The following is a 22965-nucleotide window of genomic DNA, read 5'->3' as shown; positions in this document are numbered from 1 at the left end:
GCCCTTGGTGCTGACCCTACACCCCCCAGGGCAGCTCTTCCCCTGGGTCCTGCTGCACATAACACTTCCCCCAAGCCCAACATTTCTCCTGTCCTTGGTGCTAAATGTCTGAAGTAAGACCTGGCAAGACCTGAGGTTTTGTAAGCAGAGGAGAGGGAGGCATTGATGCTGGTGGCATGGACACTGGGTGGCTGGTGCTGGATGCTGAGCCAGGGCCTGGGCCCACCTGCTCAGACTCCCAGTGTGCCTATGAAATTGAAAAAGTCATGATGTCCTGCACATGATGGGCACTAAGTGCTATGTGTGCCTGACTCCCCCAAGTCCTTCCACAGCCCTGTGACGCAGGTGCTTAGTGCATGGTCTCTCCTGGAGGAGAGAGCACCAAGGCCTCTGGGAGGCCAGCTGCTCGTCCAATGCCCCACAATGGTGGGACCAGAATCCGACCCCAGGGCTCCAGGGTTCCTGCTCTTTCACCTGCTGCAATGGACAGCATAGCACCTGCCTGAGAGCGCAGAGGCCTTGGGCTCTCTGAGACACTACCGCCCCTTCCTTCCTGCTCCCTGTTGTGACCTAAGGTCCTCCTCTACCTGGAGGGGTACCGGGCCAGTGCTGGGTTCTGCTGAGCCCCAGACTCACTTCTGTTTCTGCTTCATGATAGCCTCGGTGTTGGGAAGGCAGTTTGTCCATGGCAGGAGTCCGTAGAGCCACTTCAGCATACAGTACCCCAGGGACTGGAGGTCACTGCGGCGGGAGGGCCCTGGGAAGGGAAGGGAAGAGGCAGCAGCTGAGCCTAGATGTTCCACTCTCTGACGTGTCTGTCCCCTTTCTGTCTGTCTCTCCCACCCAACCATGAACCCCTGCTCACCATGTAGCCAGGCATCCTGTGCCACCCATCTGTTCACCACCACCCCCATTCAACCATCCCTTCTCCCCTCAGCAGCCCACACCTATCAGTCATGCACTCACTCAGCAGATCCCCAGCACCCATGGGCCAGGCCCTATCTCATGACCTCAATACCCAGCCCTGAACAGTCTCATGGGAAAGAATTACAGGGTGGAGTTGCCACAAGGAGACAGAACAGGCATAAAGGAGCCCTGGAGTGTGGGTACTGAATCTATCCTTAGTAGGAAAAAGAGTAAAGGCGACTGGGATTTTATTTTCTGTATACCTCCCAAATCACATAATTTTGGGAATTCTTTGAGAAAGCATTGGGCAACATCAAGACTGAATGAGCCAACTGCCAGCTGATGTTGGAGGCAGAGGTGCCATCCCTACCCCAGGGCAGCTCAGTCTGGGAGGATGTGGGCAGGCACTTGGATGGCTTTGAGAAAGAGAGGCTCAGGAGTCTGCCCTGGGCCATCTTCCCACTCTGCACACTGGATAATCATACTTTCCCAAAGCTTTAGCTGATAACCCCTGGGGCACTGCAGAAGTCTGGGCCTCTGCCAAGACGCCACTCCCACGCTGGGGCATGGACAGCCAACCGCCTCCTCCACTGCCCCTCCGGGATGACTCTAAGGCAGCTCTCATCTTCCAAGTCTACATCAAATCCCTCTGGAACTCAGGGATTCTTTGGTATTAAGGATTGAATCCAGAGGTTCAATTGAACTTCACCTCTAAGCTATGTCCCCAGCCCTTTTCTATTTATTTTGAGGCAGGCTTAGGGCCTGCTAAGTTGCTGAGGTTGGCACTGAATTTGTGATCTCCCAGCCTCAGCCTCCTGAGTCGCTGAGATTACAGGTGTGTGCTACTGCGCCCAGCTACCTGCCGTTCCCGGTGCTAAATTCTACATCCCTCCACTGCCTAGTGTCAGCCTCCTGTGTGCTTTGTGCTGAACTGTGGCCTCACAGCTCCTGAGGCCAGGATACATCCATGGTTTCAAGTCATTAAGGTGTCCTTACACCTCTTCTGTGCCTGGCTGTCTGCCATCTGTAGTTGTGAGCCCTAGAACTCCCTTGTGTGAGAACACGTTTCATGGTTCTGAGTCCCTTCTCTGCCCTCTTACCGCATCCCTTATGTAGGTCCACGCTGATGAACTCAAGGTCCCCATCATGTGGGCTCCTGCTGCCTTCTGAGTAGGCCACATGTTTGCCACTTGGGCAGTAGCGGAAGGCAAAGCCGTAGCCCACCAGAGTCACCTGTGGACATGGAGAGAGGCCATACAAATTGAAGATTAAGAGCACAAATTCTGGAGTCAGAGATTCTACTTGTGGGTGTAATTTGAAATAAACAATTCCTTTTTTTTTTTAATTTTTTTTTTTTAGTTGTTGATGGACCTTTGTTTTTATTTCTTTATATGCAGTACGTCTCACACTTGCTAGGCAAACACTCTACCATTGAGCTACAATTCCTGCCCATCCTATTCCATTAAAAAAAAAATAATAATTTTATTAGTTGTTGATGGATCTTCATCTTATTTATTTACATACGGTGCTGAGAATTGAACCCAGTGCCTCACACATGCTAGGCAAGAGCTCAACCCTACCACTGAGCCACAACCCCAGTCCAACCTATTCTGTATAGATGTTAGGTTAACTTCTAGACTTCTAAAACTAAGCCATGCTTGTAGCAAAAATGCCAAACAGCCTGGGAAGGCATGAAATGAAAAGATCCAAAACCAACATCTATTTCCCCAGGCCCGGAAACCCACTGCCCAGAGAAAAACTACTACTAGTAAGAGTATTTTAGGCATTATTCCAAATGGCTTCTTTTAAATAACCAGGTTAAAAAACATGGGCAGGGAGGGGCTCTTGCTTCTACATAGGTAACACCTTCTGTCGGGTGCCCAGGTTTCAGCACTTTAGCAGTGGTCAGGACACTGACTCAAAGCCTAAGGGTCTGGTTTAAGATGTCAGCTTAGCCCTTTGGTGCAACCTGGGCAAGTTATGAAACTTCTCTGTGTTTTGATTTCTCCATTTGCAAAATGATGATAACACAGTCCCTTCCTCAAAGGGCTGCAGTGAATTCAGCTTAACTGAATTTAAAATAAAATAAGATGTTTATCTGTGAAATACACAAAGTTGACCACATATTTTTTTACTGGCTGCTTCTTTTTGTTAAAATATTTTTTAGTTGTAGTTGGACACAATACCATTATTTTTATTTATTTATTTTTATGTGGTGCTGAGGATTGAACCCAGGGCCTCACATATGCTAGGTGAGCGCTCTACTGCTGAGCCACAACCCCAGCCCATACTGGCTGCTTCTTATTGTACCATATGGATAGTGGGTAACTTGGGTTGGTCTGTGCAAGACCCATTCATCCTCACTTCTGGTCACAGTTTGAGATGGTCAGTTTTCCATGGTAACCTGCCTGGCCCATGGGGTACCTGAACACTTGGCCAAACATTATTGGGGCGTCTCTGTTGGTGCTTCTGGATGAGAATAACATTTGAACTGGTAGATGAAGTACAGCAGATTGCCCTTGCTAACGCAGGTGGACCTCATCCATCCACGGAAGATGTGATCAGAGAGAAGAGCTGAGTAAGAGGAGATCCCTGGCTTGACTGCTAGGCATTTCTTGCCTTCGAACCTGGACTGAAATATGGGCTCTTTTTGAGTTTTGAGCCTGCTGGCCTTTAAATGGAACTTCCACCATCAGCTCTCCAGGCTTGTCCACTGAAGACCCTGGGACTGCTCGGCCTCCAAAGTCACGTGAGCCGGTTCCTAGTAAACCTCTTTATAATACACGCTTCTTGCTGGATCTGCTTCCCTGAAGAATCCTACTGAGTAATACATAGTTCTGAATTTTCCTCTGGGACTGCCCTTCCCCCACTCCCATGCCATGCTGTTCAGGGGGATTCACCTAAACTGTTTATGCTGGGGTTGCTGAGCATCAGCAATTTAAGCCTAATTTGCTAATGCCAATTTTGTCACTACGAGGGAAGAGTCTGCCTGATAGTGAGCAATGAGGAGGCAAGAAGGGCCCAGAGATGGAAGACGCAGCTTCCCAATGAAGGGCTTAAGTTCCTAGATCTAGCTACACCTGAAAATAGTAAAGTCCTAAGTTTTCGTATCCCATAGATCAAAACATTACACATACACATTCTTACTACTTTTGCCTAAGTCATGCTAAATTTGTTTCCTGAAAAAGTAAACAGAATTTACTTTAAATTACTATTTAATCAGTAATCCACAGGGAGTATTGTGTATGTACACATATACACATGAATATGTACATATATGTATACACACTTCAGGCGTTTCCCATCAAAGTTACAACCATTCTTGTCAGAAACATTTGTGCTTTTTTGTGTGTGAATATATTTTTGAAAAGTCCTATGGATATGCACCATATATTATATATACATTCCCGTAAGAGGAAATGATGGATCAAAAAACAAGAGACACTGAAAACTGTGATTGCTATCTCCAAAGTAACTTTCAAAAAGGTTGCCAGGTTCATATTCCCAACAATGTATGAAAAATTCTCTTTTCCTTACATCCTTACCAGGATTATACTATCTTTTTTTTGGTACTGGGAATTGAACCCAGGGGCACTTAACCACTGAGCCACATCCACAGTCCCTGCTTTTCTAATACTTTACTTAGAGACAGGATCTCGCTAAGTTTTTGAAGTTGGCTTTAGATTCATGATCCTCCTGTCTCAGCCATCTGAACCGCTGGGATTACAGGTGCGTGCCACTGTGCCCAGCTATATTATTGTTTTAATTTTGTCCATTCAAAGGGTGAAAATTGGTATCTTGTCTTAGTTTGCATTTCTATGATGATTAAGGAGGTTGAGTGTCTTTTTTGTATATTTGACTTGCGGATTTCTTCTTCTGTGAACTGTTTTTCCTACCTTTTGTCTGTTTTTATAGTAAGTTGCTTATCTCTTTCTATTGATTACAAGGAGTTCTTTTTAAATGATGGAAAGGAATCCTTTGTTTGCAATTAGCAGTGTGAAATAAATGGAGAGTTGGGAACTGATGGGAACCTGAGCCCAGAGACCTTTGGGGGTGAAGGGAATAAGGCTCTTACCTGGCTTAGATCTTCTGGATTCACAAAGATATTCTCGGCAGTCAGATTTCCATGAACATACTCATTTTCATGGAGAAACTCCAGTGCATCCAGCTGGGAGAAGAAAGGAAGTGTTTCTATGAGTGTCATGATGGTGCAAAGACGCTCTGAATCAGAGCCAGGTGAAGGGAATCCTCAGGCCTGGGGGTCATCCAACACTGGCTGGGGGGCTAAGCTTGCCTAATTCTGGTTGTAGCATTAAGAAGTCACTGTGATAACACACTCCAATACCTCCCTAATCAGGCTTATAGAACCTTCAGCAATAGAGTTAATGTTTGGCTTTCCATCTACTTCCATCTCATTCTCTTAGTTGACTTCATGCTCAGGAGGGAAGATGGAGTGACTAACGCCCTTCTGCAAAAATAACCCAGCACCCATGTACATAGAGTTCTGCTCACTTCTCCTACTGAGAATAGCTTAAACTTAGTTAAGCAATTTATATCTTTATCTCTAGCTCCAACTTCTGCACTGTGCAGAATGACTCTTGGCTTAGAAATCACTTCCACCAGTTAGTCTGATCCAGCCCTAAACTTCAGCTGGCTGGTGGGGGGCTCTCTCTGCCATGGCAATGCTCATCTCACCAGTACTAACTCCCTCTTTTTTCACCCACCCTGCTGGGCCTCCATGTTGGCAAACTGGAGCAGGGATGGATGTGTCAACAAATCAACAGGCTAAGAAATGAGGATGTGACGGGCCATGCCCCACACCCTGAGCAGCTGTCAGGTACATACCAGCCGGCAGGCCACCTGGAGCACACACTTCTCTGAAATCACATGCTTCGGGTTCTCATCCAGGGCTGACTGAAGGCTCCTTCCCAGTCTGGGGAACACCAAGAACCTGGAAGAAAAGTGCATCCCAAGAGGTAGAGACACAGAGGACCGCAGGCCACCCATTGAAGGCTGGCTGGAGCACCACCAGGCCCCAGAACTAGGTGAGACTAGGGCTTCTGGTTGCTGGGAACCAGCCTGACTTGAAAAGAGGGAAAGGAAGTAACTGACTGACTTGTGGCTCCAAGGTCCCAGCTATGGCAGGCACAGGCAGGGAGAGAAGGAAAGGGTCCTCCAGAGAGTGGCAGTGAGGTGACTCACCTGTACTTGTCCTGGTGAACGCCAAAACCAACACAGGTCGGGATAGCCAGGAGGGGCGCTGAGTGCAGCTTCTTCCACTTGTTCACTAACAGAGGCAGGGGCTCAGTGTTAGCCGGCCTGGTCCCAGGCAAGGAAGTAGAGTGCCTGAGCCCAGACCACGGCTGGAGCCTCCTTGTTGGAGACAACAACTTTGGGGTGGGGGATGGGGGTGGGCATGGGTGACCCATGAACATCTGTAATACATGTCTGCAGGTGACAAGAGTGAACACAGGTGACTTCTGAGAATACATATACACGTCTGGAATAAGAGGAAGGGATAAGAACAACAGGGCAACCTCTGCATTCCCATGTCCACCCCATAAGACCAATAAAGGTCCCCAATGGCCACACTCTCACTGCATTTGCCAGTGTCTCTGTAGGGTGGTACAGATCCAGTGGTGTGCTGACACAAGTTCAACACCTGTATGCCCAGGGAAAGCCAGTCCACACTAGTAGTTTTGTTCTCACACCATATCTGGGCAGAGTGGCGCATGCCCATAATCCCAGTGGCTCAGGAGGCTGAGGCAAGGAGGATGGCAAATTCAAAGCCAGCCTCAGCAACTTGTTGAGGTCCTAAGCAACTCAGTATGACTCTGTCTCAAAGTGAAAAAAAAAGTGTGGGGCTATAGCTCGGTGGTAAAGCTCCCCTGGGTTAAATCTCTATTACCAACCAACCAACCAAATAAAAAACAACCCCCCCAAACCAAAACAACAACAACAACAAAACACAAAAATAAAACAAAACAAAAAAAGAAAAAAAAAGAAAAGAAGTTCCCATCATGGCTAACTTCAAGCCAAGAGGACTGGGGCTGGGGTTATAGCTCAGTGGTGGAGTGTTTGCTTAGCATGTGTGAGGCAATGAGTTTGTCCCTCAGCACCATATAAAAATAAATAAATAAAAATAAAGGTATTTGGCCATCTACAACTAAAAAGCAACATTAAAAAAAAAGAGGATGTGACTGAATATGGACTGAGATGAAGCACAATATTTTGCGCAGTATTTTCACTAAACAGATGCAACCAATGTAAGTAACCCCAAGAGTACAAATGGTAGAACAATAGAATAAGTACGAAATGATGAATTTGCAAGTGTTTTATTAACTTTGTTTTCAGTATAACTCATTTGATTGTAAGTTTACATGATTTAATTGTTAACAGTGGCTGCGTGTAACAGCCAGCCTGCAGCGCTCCTAAAAACTTACTACTTGACTCTTGAGAGCTGGTATGAGCCTCGAGGGAGGACAGGAGTCTGGCTGTGGGCACAGAGGGGATATTAACCCACCTCACACCAGCAGAAGGCTAGTTGTGACAGACTGGCACCCCTCACTCTTTCCCTGACCCACTTCCCCATGGAATACCTTGCAGAGGCTTGGCGGCCCGTTGGAAGAAGTTCTGCTCATTGAACAGGCGCCCATCCTTGGCATCCTGGTGGGACAGGAGGGCAGAGGATGTCACACTGAACTCCCTTAGACAAGGGACCCAAGTCACCACTGATACTTCAGGGTAATGCCAGCAATGACCACATTTATCAAGTTCTTGCAGTTTATTAAGAAATGATCACATTTATCAAGAACCCAATTCTCCAGGGTGTTGCATGTGAGCACAAATCAGAGACTGAGCAATCACTGAATGCTCAAGTTTCTTTCACAACAGGATCCACAAACTTTTCCTAGACATGTGGCCTTCAGCTAACAACTACATTCCCTAGCCTCCTCTGCAAGGAGGAATGACCATATGACCAAGTTCTGGCCAATGAGTTTATGAGCAAAAGAAATGTGGGCAATTTGTAGGTTATATCCTTAAAAGGCTCTATATCCTATGAAGGCTCTCCTGCCCCAGACTTTTAAGTAAAAAAGTAATCAAATATTATTTTGCTTAACCCATTTTTTTTTTTTTTTTTGGTATGGGAGATTGAACCCAGGGGCACTTAACCTCTGAACCGCATCCCTACCCCTTTTCAATATTTTATTTAGAGACAGGTCTTGCTAAGTTGCTTAGGGCCTTACTATGTTGGTGAATTGCAATCCTCTTGCCTCAGTCTCCAGAGCTACTGGGATTACAGGTATGTGCCATGCCTGGCTGGGTCTTTTTTAAAATATCAGTGTAACCAAATATTTTAATTAAACAACTAGTGCAGTTGAGTTCTTAAGAGCACAGGGTCAAATTCAGCTAGGTTCAAACACAACCATTCTCCCCACCCCATCTCCCCCTCCCCACTCCTTTCTTTCTCCAAAGCCTCCCAGTATCCTAAGCATTGTCATGAGCACTGGGGATACAGCAGTGAACCTAGTGACTTGCATGCTGGCTGTCTCTGGTTCAGCGACTGAGTTTCCATTTCCTCATCAGTTAAATGGGAACACAACAGCCACCCTACAAGGTTATTGAAAGAATTCAAGGACATAGTGTTTGTGAAACTCAACCCAGGATCTGTCACATATGGGCTCTTAGTAACTAGGTGCTGGGCTGGGGACATAACTGTGGAAGGCAGTTTGCCTAGCACGTGTGAAGCCCTGAGTCCAATTTTCAGTACCGAAAATCATAGACAAAACCAACAAAACTAGTTGCACTGAACAGCACAGGGCCTGGCTCCCTGTCCCCATCCACCCTCCTCTTGTCCTGTGTCTTTTCTTCTCGGCTTCCTAGCACCCTCCCCACACTGTGGGCACATGCAGTAAGCACTTGGTAAGTCAGAGCTGATGTTAGCACAGCTGCTTAGGCCTTCTTTTTTTTTTTCTAGGCCTTCTTAATCTCATGTGATCTACCCCTCCCCAGGGCCCCCTTCCCTGCTAGGGAGCTCTTTGAAGGCAGGAATTAGATGCAACCCAGCTCTTCAGATGTCCCCAGTGCCAGTTTGCAGGAAGGGCTTGTTGAATGAAGGAACACTACTGGACATGAAGCACCCGCCCTTCCAAACACATCAGAGCAGACTGCCTTTCCCAAGGCACAGGAAGGCTCTGGGTGTGACCAGGCTCTGTGCTTCCTCTCCTGAGCATGTCCCCTTCCTAATGTGACTGTGATGTTGCTGTCTTTCCCCCACAGCTAGATCTGAGCCACACACAGCCCAGCACCACACACTTCTGGGCCAAAGGAAAGCCTGATCGGATGGGACAGACAGACGCATCAGGAGCAGATATGCTTGTGCCACACTTATGTGGGGTGGTGATGACAGTAGCTATAATGACAGGAATAGGTCACTGTGTGCCAGGTGCTATCTGAATGGTGCAGAAAACAGTTAAATGGGGACTCTGTGTTAATCCCATAAGACTTGGGGCAAGTTGAGTCAATTCAACAAAGTGGTGCTTGTGAAATTCTGGGGCCAGGCACATAACCAGCTCTCAAGAGCACATGTGACCTGTCATCAGTGAGTCAAGCCCCAGAGCCATGCTCCAAACCACCAACACAGCCTGTGTCTAGGGCTGAAAGGGGACACTCAACCCAGCTGTCCTTGGTTTTCCGGGTACAAGTTCAGCGAAGGAAATACAAGTTGCCATGATGCCAGCTACTCAGGGTTGAGGAGGAGGCTGAGCACCATGGTGATGCCCTCTTAATAAGCACCTGCACTGTGCTGAAGGCCACTCTCACCCACGTGGCTGGTGGCTGCTCTCGCTTTCTCCCTTTACTCCTTCCTTTGGGCCACCCCTGAACACATGCTTCTTGTCTGCTGAGCCTTCTGTTAATAAGCACACACTGTGGGTGATTTCACTGAATCCTCAGTGCAGGGACCCCATCTGATGGGTTCTTTGCTGGACTCTGACATCCAGAACAATGCCACATAATAAATGTGTGCCAGGTATGAGGCTGGCAGTAGTAGGCAGGTAAGCCACAAGATGTGTTATTGACACTGATAAGGGGATGTGCTTGCCTGAGTTACAAGGCCAGAAAATGTCATATGCAGGGCATGCCTGAACACAGGTCTCCTAGAAGCCTGAGATGAGGAACCGGGAGCCTGCCTGTCCAGGGTCCTGCCATTATTGACGGGTCAGGGGCACCCTGGCTCCAGCCGAACTCTCCTGCTCACAGACAGAGTTGATGGTGCATCTGCAAAATCCCAAGCCCTCCCCTCTGAGCTGCTCCCCCATCAGAGGCCACTCACCAGTTTGAGTGAGAATCTGTTTTTACAGGGCTTTGACCCACAGGCAAGGGCAGAGGTAGGCTCAGCTGTGAAGAAACAGAAACAATGAGCAAGGTCCAAAACTGAGGAGAAAGTCAAGGCCATGATCCGCAACCTTCCCAGCCATGGGAAGCAGTCCTAGTTCTTGGGTTCCCACAGGCAAGTGCATCCTTGCCCTCCTCACCTGCTCCTTCCTATTGTCAAACAGCTCCTTTCCTGCTTCCACTTTCTCTCTGCGAATGTCCAGCTGTGCAGGAAAGGGTTAACACTACAGGTCTGAGACCTTCCAAGGTCTGAAAACTGAATTTCAGGAGGGTGCCTAGCATTCCCTAACTGATGAGAGGGGCTCACTTGGCCTAAATCATTTGTGCATCAGTGTGGTTTAGGCTGAGCACCTGCTGTCCTTCTGGGAGTCTGGGATTTGGGTATGAGTTAGGCAAAGGCCACCTGACTAGCCCCCATAACCACCCTGGGCCCTGAGTCTCTGATAGGCTTCCTTAATGGACAACAATTTCTATGTGCTGTTCCAGCTTATGGCTGAGAGAATTCAGTGTATCTTCTGCAGTAGCTCCATCCTAGGCCACATCCTGGGTCAACCTATATCCAATGATTGATCAAGGGACATAAAAGCCCAGCCATTCTGCTAACATGGAACATGCTGGAACACCTGTTTTGCACTGGAGCCCATTAATTCATTAATCCATGAATGGCGGGACACACAGCCCATACCCGAGAGCAGAGTCCTCCTGTGACCTGATCACCTCTTAAGGTTACCACCTCGTTCCACCTCTTAACTACCTCACAATGGGGATTAAATTTCAATATGAATTTTGGCAGGGACATTCAAACCATAGCAGAGTGACTGCTAAAAGGCATTGGATTTCCCTCCCTCCCTTCCTTTTTTGTGATACTGGGGATTGAACCCAGTGCCTCACACATGCTAGGCAAGCATTCTACCACTAGGCTATATCCGAGGCCTTAAAAAAATTTCTGTTTGGGCTGGGGATGTGGCTCAAGCGGTAGCGCGCTCGTCTGGCATGCGTGAGGCCCGGGTTCGATCCTCAGCACCACATACAAACAAAGATGTTGTGTCCGCCAAATACTAAAAAAAATAAATATTAAAAATTCTCTCTCTCTCTCTCTTTAAAAAAAAAAAAAAAAAAAAAAAAAAAAAAAAAAAATTCTCTCTCTCTCCCTCTCTCTTTAAAAAAAAAAAAAAAATTTTCTGTTTTTTTCTCACTTGAGACAGTCTTGATAAGTTGCCCAGGCTGGGCTGTAACTTGCGATCTTTCTGTCTCAGCCTCCTGAGTAGCTGGGCTGAGGGGTGTGCGCCACCATGCCCAGCTGGTACTGGATTTCTTTCTGGGGTGAGGGAAACATCCTGGAATTAGAAGGTGGAGGTGGCTGTACGACATTGTAAATGTACTAAAAGCCACTAAATTTTATACTTTATGTTATATGAATTGTATCTTAATTAAAAAATTTCAGGGCCGGGGTTGTGGCTCAGTGGTAGAGCACTTGCCTACCATGTGTGAGGCACTGGGCTTGATTCTCAGCACCACATATAAATATATAAAATAAAGGTCCATCGACAACTAGAAAAAATATTAAAAAAAAAAAAAAACTATGAACAAAAAGGGCATATAAAAAAAAGAGCCTTGTGTATGCAGTCAATGAATGAATGTTAGGTATCATCCATACCAACAATACTGCCACCCTTACTTTCTTCATTGTCACAGAGTCTGACTCCATTGTTTGAGGTTTGACAACAAACAGCTTTTAAGCCCCGCCCCTTCTGGCCAACAACTGGGTAAGCTGCTATGAAAGCCTGGGTGCTCCCTCTTTGGAGCTGGCAGAAGATTCAAACTTTGCCAGGCACTGGCTCACCCCAGCCCCACCCCTAGCTGCCTCTTTCCCTTACTCTCCCAAGGTATGAACTCCTCTTCACCAGACCCCAACTAAGTAAGCAATAAACCTATCTTCTTGGTGTGGATGACATCACCAATCTCAACATCCTACCCAAGTTCTGGGTGGGGACACAACTGTCTCTGCAGGGTGAGCATGACAGTGACCTTTTCATGTGGTTACTGGGCCTGCACTCCTAATGTCAGCAGTCAGAATCATGGGGCAGCACACTTTTCACACAGGCAGACGCTCTCGACTGGCTGCAGGCCTTGCCACTCTGTCTTCTTACTCACAGACTGCTGCATTCACTCAGGTGGGTAACTTTTCAGTCCTGAGTCTAAAACAAAGTTGCCTGGACACAGGTCTGCAGCTAGAGTCATGGCTCCATCACCATTCTCCAAAGGGGATCGCCCTCTCTGGTCTGTCCTGGTGTTGAAGTGGCCCAGTGTGGCCAAGGCCCTGGTTGACTGGACAGAGTACCTTCATAGAGAATGCCCTGGTCATTCCTCGTCTGGAGGGTCCCCAGCTTCCAGTGCTGCCCATTCTTGTCCGTCAGCTCTGTCCCCGGGGGCAAAGCCTCAAGTGAGGTGGTCACCCGGCTTCGCCTCAGGGTCTGAGGGCTTTGCCTGGTAGACTGTGGGCTGCTTTTGGGGGTCGGGAGTCTTCTGCAGGCCCCTGCAAGAGGATGGTCTCGAAAAAGCCAAGGCAGTATCAGGAAACGAAAGTCAGTGCGGATGAAACAACACGCATGGCACTGTTTGCCGACCCATTCACTGGGCAAATGCTTTCAGGTACTTCTATGGGTCAGGTCCTTTGTAACGACACTGGGGGCTTAGACATGAGTCAGGCCTGGACTCTTCCCTCAGGAGCTCCCCGTGTGGTGGGGAAGTCTAATCAAGATACAGCCACTTGAGTAGAGTCTGAGAAGGGGCAGTACTGAGGGATATTAGGGCCAGAGAACAAAGGCTGACTGCTGAAGGAGTTCAGGGAGGCCTCCTAGAGGAAGGGAGGTTAGAGTTGAGCCTTGTTAGATGAGTAAAAGTTTTCTATGAAGAAGAGGACATTCCAGATGTTCACTCCAAAACATCCTGAAACAGGCTTGGCCTTGTACTGAGTATTAAAAGGCCTGGAAATGGTTTGACAAGTCCCTGCCCCAAGAAGAGAGTGGGGTGGTGGGACTGACATTGACACAGGGAAAGATAACACCACCTACCCTCCTCCTCCTCCCCCTCCTCCTCCTCCTCCCCACCACCCCTCAAGGCACACGTGGACAAGAGGCTCTGGGTCCTGGAAGGAAGGAGCCAGGATATGGCTGGGGAGCCAGTGCTAAGGACATAGGCCTGTGGTCTTCAAGCTTCCCTAGTGCTGGCAAGCACAAATGAGTCATGTTTGGTCCCAACCTGTGAAGGACGCCCAGCCTGAAAGGGACGTGGAGCCTTGAGTGACACAAACATGCACATGAGGGCAGCCTTAGGCACTGAGGGTGCAGGACAGAGGCTGGAAAGGCTCTGTGGGGGCGATGACAGGAGGCCTCTGCATGAGCCTGCTGTGCTCAGGAGAGGGTTCCCAGGATGGGTCTCTTGAGTGTTGGAAATGAGGTGCATTCAAGGGCAGAGGAAGATGACGGCTCTGGGCCAAGGAACAGACTCAGCAAAGACCCGAGGCTGAAAATCCCTCCAAGTGAGTCTTCTGTGCACAGGGCTATGGTGAGCACTGAGGCAGGAACCAGGCCATCTGGACACCAGGCTGAGAGCAACAGCAGGGAGAGACAGGGACAGCTCTGGGTGGTGAGGTAAGGCACCTCCAGAGCCAGGTGGTGATGGAATGAGGGGGCACCTGAGGCTGGGGAAGAGGCTGTGCAAGGGGAGATGACGTTCCAGCTGGAGCTATGGAGGCTTTGTCCCAAACACTGTCAGACAACCCATCTTTCCTGTCTAGAATCAGATGAACCCTGACTCTTACCTTTGGGTCTCTCAGGGGAATTCAAGGTATCTTCAGACTCAGTGTTGTCACCATCCACGAGAACGGATGATTTGGGAGAGGTGGCAGTGCTTGACCACTTTACTTTCTTGGGAGGAATTTCAGAACTGGAACTCAGTTCTCTCCTTGAGCCTAGAGAAGTGGAGAAATGCACACTGGAGTTACACAGGCCCTAAATTGGACCACAGAACCTTTCCTTTCTCTCTTTTTTTGAAACAGGGTCTTGCAGAGCTGTGGATGCAGCTCAGAGGTCAAGCATTTGCCTAGCATGTACAAAGTCCTAGTTTCGATCCCAGCATTGAAAAGACACAGGGGGAAAAAGAGTCAAGGATTGAAATAGGGTCTCATGGTGTTGCCTAGACTGGTTTCAAACTCCTGGGCTCAAACGTTCCTCCTGCCTCAGCCTCCTGTGTAACTGCTACAACTCTTCTCCTTTCAGGTATTACTAACTTGGCCAGCATGATTAGGCCCTGAACTACTGGAAGGCCTCCCAGCTGGTTTCCACACCTCCAATCAGTTTTCCACACACAGCAGCCAGAGAAGTCTTTTCAAAAATGCAGATCATACCATATCACTTACTCTGTGGAAACTCTTCCACTGCTCTCCACTATACCCACAGTTAAGACTAAACTTCTTACCCAGATCAACACAGAACTGGACCACTTCTTAACACCTCCCTGTCCACCCTGACCATCGCACCTCATGAGAAATCAGGCTGCATGTCTGCCCCCAAACTACACTGTTCTGCGTGCCTCCACTCTGCCTTGCTCCCCACACCCAGTCTCTCCCCATTCCAAGCCCTCCCTCACTCACTCTTCACCTAGCTAATTCTTTTTTATCCTTAGGTCTTGGGTGAAACATTTACTCAACTGGGGAGGCTTTTCATGATCTCCCCCAGAAAATGTCCCCAACTTCTGAGCAACCAAGTCTGTGCCGGACACAGTCCTGGGTGCTGTGCAATGCAAACAGCAGATTACAAAAATCACAATCTATGCAGGTTACAAAACACACAATGTTCCTGTCCTATGGAGCTGACCGACAAGAAGTAATAAAAATATGTAAAATCTTGTGTCTAATCCTGTCACAAGGACCAAAGAAAATGTAAATCAGGAAAGGGGGATAGGAAGATGTGGTCTTATTAGGGGTGTCAGGGATGGTGCCTGTGAGAAGGCAGCAGCTGGGCTGGGGCTGGGACTCGGAGGCAGAGCACTTGCCTCGCATGTGTGAGGCCCTGGGTTTGATCCTCAGCACCACAGAAAATAAAGGCCTGCTGTCCATTCACAATTACAAAAAATTAAAAAAAAAAAAAAGAAGAAGAAGGCAGCTGAGTAAAGACCTGAAGGCAACGCGGGACACACAGGCAAAGGAGGGAAGGCCCACCCACCCAAGGAACAGCAAGTGTGAGGGTTCAGAGGCCCAGGCCTGGAGGAGGGGAGGAAGGTGGTTAGGGGACTGACACCATCCAAGCAGCAGCAGAAGGGTAGGAGGTGACGTCTGGGAAGGACTGGGGCCCAATCATGTGTGGCCTCACATGGAAGATGGGGAGCAGAGGAGTGACAGGATCTGGCTGTCTTAACAGGAACCCTCAGTGCCACACGAAGAGGACTGAAACAGGGACAAGAAAAAGAGAGCCCAGAGAAGAAGGCTTCTGCAACAACATAGGTGAGAGGTGAGGGCAGGGTGGGCAGGGTGGGTGTGAGGAAGTGATGCTGCTGCTGTTTAAAAGGGAGCACCCACAGGGTGTGCTGAAGGGTGGCGTATGAGGGAGGCCTCCTGGGTGGCCCCAGTTTCTGGCCTTGGAAACAGGATAAATGGAGTTACTGTTTGCTGCTTCTAGGGAGTGGGTAGACGTGGGTAGCAGTGACATCAGGACCTCAGTTCTGGGCATGGTCAGGCTGAGATGCACATGGGACAGCTGACAGATGTCAAGCAGGCAGTCTGCTCTATGAGTTCTGGGGTTCAGGGAAGGAGTGCAGGCTGGAGACAGAAATGCATGAGTTGTCAAAAGACAGACAGAATTTAAACTACAGGGGGGACAAGACCCCAGTGGACTGCTGAGGGATGTGTATAGAGCTGTCCAGGCCTGAGCCCTGAGCTTCTGCAGGGTCCAGGCAGGGTCAGAAAGGCTGAAAAGGGTCTGTCCATCCTGAAAACTTACACACATCCACATATGTCTTACCCCACTGCAGGGACACTCAAAGTCCTGGTTCTTACCTCGGAAGGACAACTCAAGTGGCTTGGCAGAGGTCTGGGATGCTGCATGCTCCTCAGTAGGCAAAGGTTTTCCACAGTAGGGGCAGAATTTGAAAGCTGCTTCAATATTTCGGCCACAGTGTGGACAGAAGGAGATCATGCTACAAAATAGAAAGGGACAGGGATGAGGAGCTGAAAGAAAAAGCTAATCCACAGCTGACAGGTGGTCATCAGAGTCCTATGGTGAAGGGGAGAGAAGTTGTCACTCTCGGATCCTGCAGGAGGCCACTTCTGAAATCAGTTGTTACCCATTGTGCTGAGGCTTTAGCTACTTGTCCTTCCCTAATGACCCAAGGACAAAGCAGACCAAATACAAGCAAGTGGCAGACTTCCCAGGAGTAGTGGATGCCCTGAGGTCCTGCAGAGTTGTGTCAGAAAACTGCTCCCATCAGAGCGAGCACCTGTGTAGAATGCACACCCAGGGTCTTCAACCGCATCTGTGATGCTTATTTTAAAAAATAATTAAAAAAAAATTTTTTTGAATTAGGGATTGAACCCAGGGGTACTCTACCACTGAACTACATCCCCATCTCAAAATTTTGAAACAGGGCCTGACTAAATTGCTGAGGCTGGCCTCAAACTTGTGACCCTCCTGCCCCAGCCTCCCAAGTTGCTAGGATTACAGGTGTAGGCCACCAAACCTGGTTTGATGCTTATTTCTTAAACCACACAATGGGGCCAGGGGGGACTGTATCCCCAAATATCCACATGCTCCCCTACATTTCCCAGCCACCCTTACAGCTATGTTAGGCACATATGACTATTTCTGGCCAAAGGGGTGTGGGTGGAAGTCATCTCCTGGCTAAAGCATCTCCTCCATCTATCCCGCCTTGGAGATCACGTATCCCAGGTAACATAGCAACATGACAAAGGAAAGCTGCCTGATTCACTCTGGGATCTCATGATTGATAAAGACAACTATGTATGAAGTCACAAAGATTTCAGGCTTTATTAGTTTCTAGAATAACGAATTCTGACTAATTTAGTGGGACAATGGTTATTCATTACATTATTTGCTATGCTTGGTGTATCATTGAAATGGTTCCTGATACTTTTTGAAAATTAAAAACAAAACCATACACAGGTCTATGACAAACGAGGATATGGCAGGGCTGGAGCAGTTAATAAGTGAAAATCAACTAGAATGACGGTGCTGTGGGCATTTCTTTTTTTATCTTTTTGGTACTAGGGATTGAACCATGGGGCGCTTTACCACTGAGCTACATCCTCAGTCCTTTTAATTTTTATTTTGAAACACTAAGTTGCTTAGGAACTTGCTTAGTTGCTAGGGCTGGCCTCAAACTTGAGTAATCTTCCTGCTTCAGCCTCCCAACTCACTGGGATTACAGGTGTGCCCCACTGTGCCTGGTGTGCAGAGGGCATTTCAAAAATTTTTTTTCCTTCATACATATAAACTTAGCTTTTACTTTTGAAGCAAAATTCAGAACTCATGTCTCCATAGGATGACTATAACTGAACATCTTTTAAGTAGAGAGAGAGAGGGAGGGAGGGAGATGAGAGGGAGAGGGGGAGAGAGACATTTTATTTGTTCTTGTATTCTAAGATTTAGTGTATGGCAGCAATTAAAAGTTGAAATATCAGAAGCCAAATGTGTGTGTGTGTGTTCATGATTTCATTTTACCTTGTACTGTGGTTAGGATTAGTATGTTCCAAAGTCCATACATTAAAGGCTTGGTCCCCAAGGTGGTGCTACTGGGAGGTAGTGAAACCATTAGGAGGTGGGGCCAAGGAGGAGATCTTTAGGTCACTGGGGGTCTTTAGGTGCCCTTGAAGGGGACTGTGGGAGGTCAGCCTCTCCCTTTTTCTCTTTACTTCCTCACTGATAATGAAAGGGTTTTGCTCTGCCAGGCACACTTGGCCATTGTCATCTGACACACCCTCCAGAGGCCCAAAGCCATGGGCCATTTACCCACAGACTAAAAGTTCCAAAACTGTGAGTTAAATAAATCTTATCTTTTGTAAGTTGATTATCTCAGGTATTTCATTATAGCTAACACATCTTACAATGTAAATTTCTAACTAAACCCTTTTCCTTTAGTCAAAGTCAAGGTTGGTTTTCTGTTGCAACTGTCAACAGTGGTGTCCTTGAAATCACAGACTTTGGTCCCAGGTGCACAGGATGTGAATTCCAGACTTGCCCAGGCTGAGAAAGTTCCTTAGCCTCTCTTTGTCTCTGTCTGCCTAGACAATACAAAATGTCTAGTGCCAGCACCTGTCTGACAGAAAGATTGTTGAAGTCTAGTGGATACTTATATCAAGTGCTGAGAACAGGGCCTAGTCACTGAAAAGCTTTTCTCCTTTTTTTTTTCCCTTTCCAGTGCTGGGCATCAAATCCAGGGACTCACACATGCTAGGCAAGTTCTCTGTCACTGGCCACACCTTTATCTTGAAAGCTTTTAAGCACTATCTTATTATATTCCATTTGTTAACATTTCTATCCTTTCCCTTTTCTCTTTCCATACTGTAATTTCAGAGCTTCTTGGGCCTCTGTTTCCTTTAAGTGATGACATACAGAATTAGAGATCTTTTTTTTTTTTTAAGAGAGAGAAAGAGAGAGAGAGAGAGAGAGAGAGAGAGAGAGAGAGAGAGAGAGAATTTTTTAATATTTATTTTTCAGTTTTCGGCAGACACAACATCTTTATTTTATTTTTATGTGGTGCTGAGGATTGAACCCAGCGCCCCGTGCATTCCAGGTGAGCACGTTACCGCTTGAGCCACATCCCCAGCCTCAGAATTACAGATCTTTCTCTTGAAAACCACAGGCCATCCATATAGCTAATGAAAGAAATCTCAGGAAAAAAAAAGAGTTTCTCCTTCTCTCAGGCTACAGAAGTGCAGAAATCATACTCTGGTATAAAAGGGCTCTTCTGCTATTTCAAACAAAAGAGCTGTGTAAGACACCTGGTCTGCAAAGACCACTGTCAAGTACCCTTTTCCTTTCCAGTAAGGAGGGGTGTAATTCTGAGTGATTGTCTTAGTGATGGTTGTTCTGGCAGTAACATTTAAATCACATCTGTCTTCTCAAAGGTGTAAACACTGGGGAGCATCTGTTTAGCCACAGGACTCTCTGCCTTTCCCCTTCTTCCTTTAGGCAAGCCTGAAGGTCAGGTGTTGATGCTGGAGCCACGAGATCAAAGCTGGATATACAGTTGTCCAAACTTTGTATTAGTGAGGAAAAAACTTGTGTTTGTGTTAAGCTACTGAGATTTGGAGGTTATTTATTACTATGGAAAAGACTAGCCCAGTCTGACTAATAATACACAAACACACCATGGGATTTCATATGTAAACAAAAGGATGGTTTAGAAATCTGTGGTGGTGTTAAGTGGCTTCATGTTAAGTGGATTTTCCCCAGGGGCCAGTGCCTGGGATAAAAATGGACCCCCAGGAAGGAACAAGTGCCTAACCAGGTAAGCCCTGCCACACTAACAATAACACTCCTCCTAGGAAGGAAGTCTGCTGGCTGCAACAGAGGTGAGACAGCAGGAGTGGGTTACTGGTGAACCAGCCTCAACGGTCACATGCCTGAGGGGATGGTACCTTTATAGGGTCGCAGTCTGGCTCTGGATTCACTGGCTTGGAAATTTCATCTTGATAGTAGCCTAGAAGTGAACAAATGTGGAAACAATGACTTGGACTCGGTTCAATTCACAAATAAGTGAAAGATAATATTTACTGAGCACCGGCCATGCGGCCAGTATGTGCTAAGTCTATTCATTCATTCATTCATGCAGTAATAACCTATGGAGGTCCTAGTTCTTTCAGCCTTTAGAAAGGAAACAAACACAGCCCCTGACCTCAGCAAGCTCACAGTCTGGTGGGAGAAGACAAGCTAATAAACATGTGAGCAAGTAACTGTTGAACAGGTCGGGAAGAGATAGCACTAAGGAGGACAACAAAGTACCTCAGGAGAAAAAGGGTGCCAAGGGGGTTGGCAGGTCACTGTTTACACGGGGTGGTCAAAGGGGACATCACTGGGAGGGGCAATTGAGCGGAGATCTAAGGGAAGCCACAGAGTGGGTCATGGACATCTGTGGAGGGTCCCTCCAGGCAAAGAACTTTCTGTTACCTGATTTAGTCCACATCACAGCCCAAAAGGTAGGTTCTGAAAATTATTACCCATTCTTTTTCTTTCTTCCTGAGCTGGGGATGGAGCACAGGGCCCTTAAACTCTACCACTGAGTTATGCCCCCAGCCCTCTATAGGAGAGTGTGGCATCTATACTTTCCAAAGACAGCTGTGGCAATATTTCTAGTCTTGTGTGCTCTTCGGAAAAGGTAACCCTTTCCACTAAGAAGCAGGGCTCTGAACCCTTCCTTTTGGATCTGAGGCCTACAATTGTTCCTACCAATAAAGATGGGCATAATTATGTAATGACATGCCCACTCCAAGGCCAGATCATGCACCTGGCTGGCTCATTCAGGATGCTCCTGTGTGGAACTGGGTTTCCATAATATGAGGCAGCCTAAAGTAGCCCACAGACTTCATGGAGGGGCCCAGATGAAGAGGAATTGACCCTCACACAACAGTCAGCATCAGCCACTGGACATACAAAGAAGCATGTCTTCTGGCTAATTGATATTCCAACTTTGGAGTCTTCCTGCTGTGGTCCCAGATGTCATGCAGCAGAGACAAGCCAGCCCCACCTGCTTGCTCTGAAACCCTGACCCACAGAACCCATGGCCATGACAAATGACTGTTTACAGAACTGCATTTTGGGATAATTTGTTCCATAACTGGAACAAAGAATAACCTGAAGCACAGAGAGGTTTAATTGCTTATTTAACAATAGCTCCCAACTCATGAGTTCAACATATGTAGATTGAAATCTTCACAATCACCTTTCACAGAAGAATAACTTTTCCCTTTAAGATGTGGAAGGAGAGGCTCAGAGAGGGACAGTGATTTGACCAAGGCCATACAGCTCTTCAAGTGGCAGATCCAGAAATATTATTTTAATTTCCCACCAACTTTATAAGCCAGGGATACGCATCTCATACTCGAGACTTACAAACTGCTGCTCAAAGACTATGCACCTAGAAAGCAGTAGGGACAGAACTCAAATCTGGACCTATAAAGTTCATGTTCTCAACCAGCACAAATTCATAAAACAAAAACAAAAACTTCACTGGTTCTTGGGCTGCAGGTCAGAACATTCTTTCAGTCTTTAATCTGAAAGCTGATGCTGTGTAGAACTGAGCCAGGAGGAATACTGGATTTTTTCAACCACAGACATCTGCCTGTCCCCTACTCTTACACTGTCACCAGCCTCGTCTCAGCCACTTCTACCTTGTGCTATTACAGTCACCAGTAATTCTAACTAGAATTCCTGCTTCTACCCTCATCCCTACAGTCTATTCTGAAAGCAGCAATTAAATCTTAGACCCTGTCCTTCCTCTGCTCAACACCTTCCAGTGGCTTCCATTTCAGACAGTAAAAGTCAAAATTCTTAGCCCATAAGGCCCTACATGATCTCCCATGTCCCACTCTCACTCTGACCTCTCCCATACACCCTTGCTCACTCTAAGCCAGCCACACTGGCCTCCTTGCTTTCCCCCAAAACATGACAAGATCTTTCTGCCCCAAGACCTTTGCGTTTGTTCTCACATCTTCCTAGAATGTTTTCTGCCCATGTCATGCTCATGCCATCACTTTCTCCAGTTCTCCCTTCATATGTCACCTTTCTGGACAGATCTTTTTTTGATACTACTCATAGTACACACTATCCTCCTCCCACCATTTCATTTTTCTTCGTAGTGCTTGTCACCACCTGACATACTCTAACTTCCTTATTGCTGACTCCTCTGAATAGGCTGGTAAGCTTCAAGATGGAAGGTTTTGTTTGCTTTGCTCACCACAGTACACCCAGAGCCCAGAACAGGCTGAAACCCGAGGCTCCAATCCTCAGGCGAGCCATCCATTTATTTTACTTATTCAATAAAATTTTATTAACATCTACTATGCGTCAACTACTATGTTCCTCCTAGATTCCAAGACGCAACAGAGCAAGAGGGCTTTTAAAGGCTAGACTCCATCCTAAGCGCGGAGGGACAACAGCCTAGGTGACAGTGACATGTCGCCCGCCCCCTTCTCAGAAAACCAGGGCTGACTTAGCTGCCAAGGCGGAGCATCTGTCAACCCCCAGATGCTTAACCTTAGCCACGCCCACCAGCGTCCAAGGGGGCTGGGGTCCTAGCGCGCGGAGAGGTTCCGCAGCCTCTCTAGTCCAGGCCCCAGGGCGAGGGGGCTCCTCTTCCCAAGAAGGGTCGTGCTGAAGTCACAGGCTCCACAGCCGAGCTGACTCCGAAGGAAGCCAGGAACTTCCCTCACCTCTGTACTTGAGAACAGGGGTGGGCGCCAGAGTTTCTGCCGTCAGAGCCGCAGGAAGTGGGACTCACCTTCTCATTGCCCCAAGGAAACTTCCTCTGGCGCCGGAGACGCTGCGCACGCATCCTCTTCCTGGAGGCCGGGCTCCCGAGCAAGCGCAGCGACCTCCAAACTACCCCCGGGCTGTCTACCTGGGAACTCCATTTCCCAGGTGCCTTCGC

At 47.6% G+C, this 22965-nt stretch overlaps 1 protein-coding gene across 8 annotated transcripts in view; it reads right to left on the bottom strand.

The window, feature by feature from the left end:
- The window catches only part of Vrk3 (VRK serine/threonine kinase 3), a 36553-nt gene that overhangs the window by 13297 nt on the left and 291 nt on the right, over positions 1–22965 (bottom strand). For 3 of the 8 annotated variants that reach the window (XR_006856563.2, XM_046466236.2, XM_046466241.2), the window contains exons 1-11: positions 22816–22965; positions 16358–16497; positions 14126–14275; positions 12644–12853; positions 10241–10305; positions 7506–7572; positions 6109–6193; positions 5752–5857; positions 4982–5074; positions 2007–2139; positions 637–757 (exon numbers count right to left, since the gene is read on the bottom strand). Coding sequence is in view for 7 of the 8 variants with exons in the window: in XM_046466236.2 (XP_046322192.1) it covers positions 637–757; positions 2007–2139; positions 4982–5074; positions 5752–5857; positions 6109–6193; positions 7506–7572; positions 10241–10305; positions 12644–12853; positions 14126–14275; positions 16358–16497; positions 22816–22823 (1178 nt within the window). In the remaining variant the exon portion in view is untranslated. Of the gene's footprint in view, positions 1–636; positions 758–2006; positions 2140–4981; positions 5075–5751; positions 5858–6108; positions 6194–7505; positions 7573–10240; positions 10306–12643; positions 12854–14125; positions 14276–16357; positions 16498–19957; positions 20020–22747 lie in introns of all 8 variants that reach the window. The other 5 variants (XM_046466238.2, XM_046466239.2, XM_046466237.2 and 2 more) reach the window with 5 other exon arrangements.

This window comes from Marmota monax, unplaced genomic scaffold (genome assembly GCF_021218885.2).
Source record: "Marmota monax isolate L192 unplaced genomic scaffold, Marmota_monax_Labrador192_F-V1.1 WCK01_AAM20220418_F8-fsc00160, whole genome shotgun sequence".
NCBI classification, from domain to species: Eukaryota; Metazoa; Chordata; class Mammalia; order Rodentia; family Sciuridae; genus Marmota; species Marmota monax.
The sequence above is the reverse complement of the archived record's forward strand: the minus strand, read 5'-3'. Positions and strand labels throughout refer to the sequence as shown.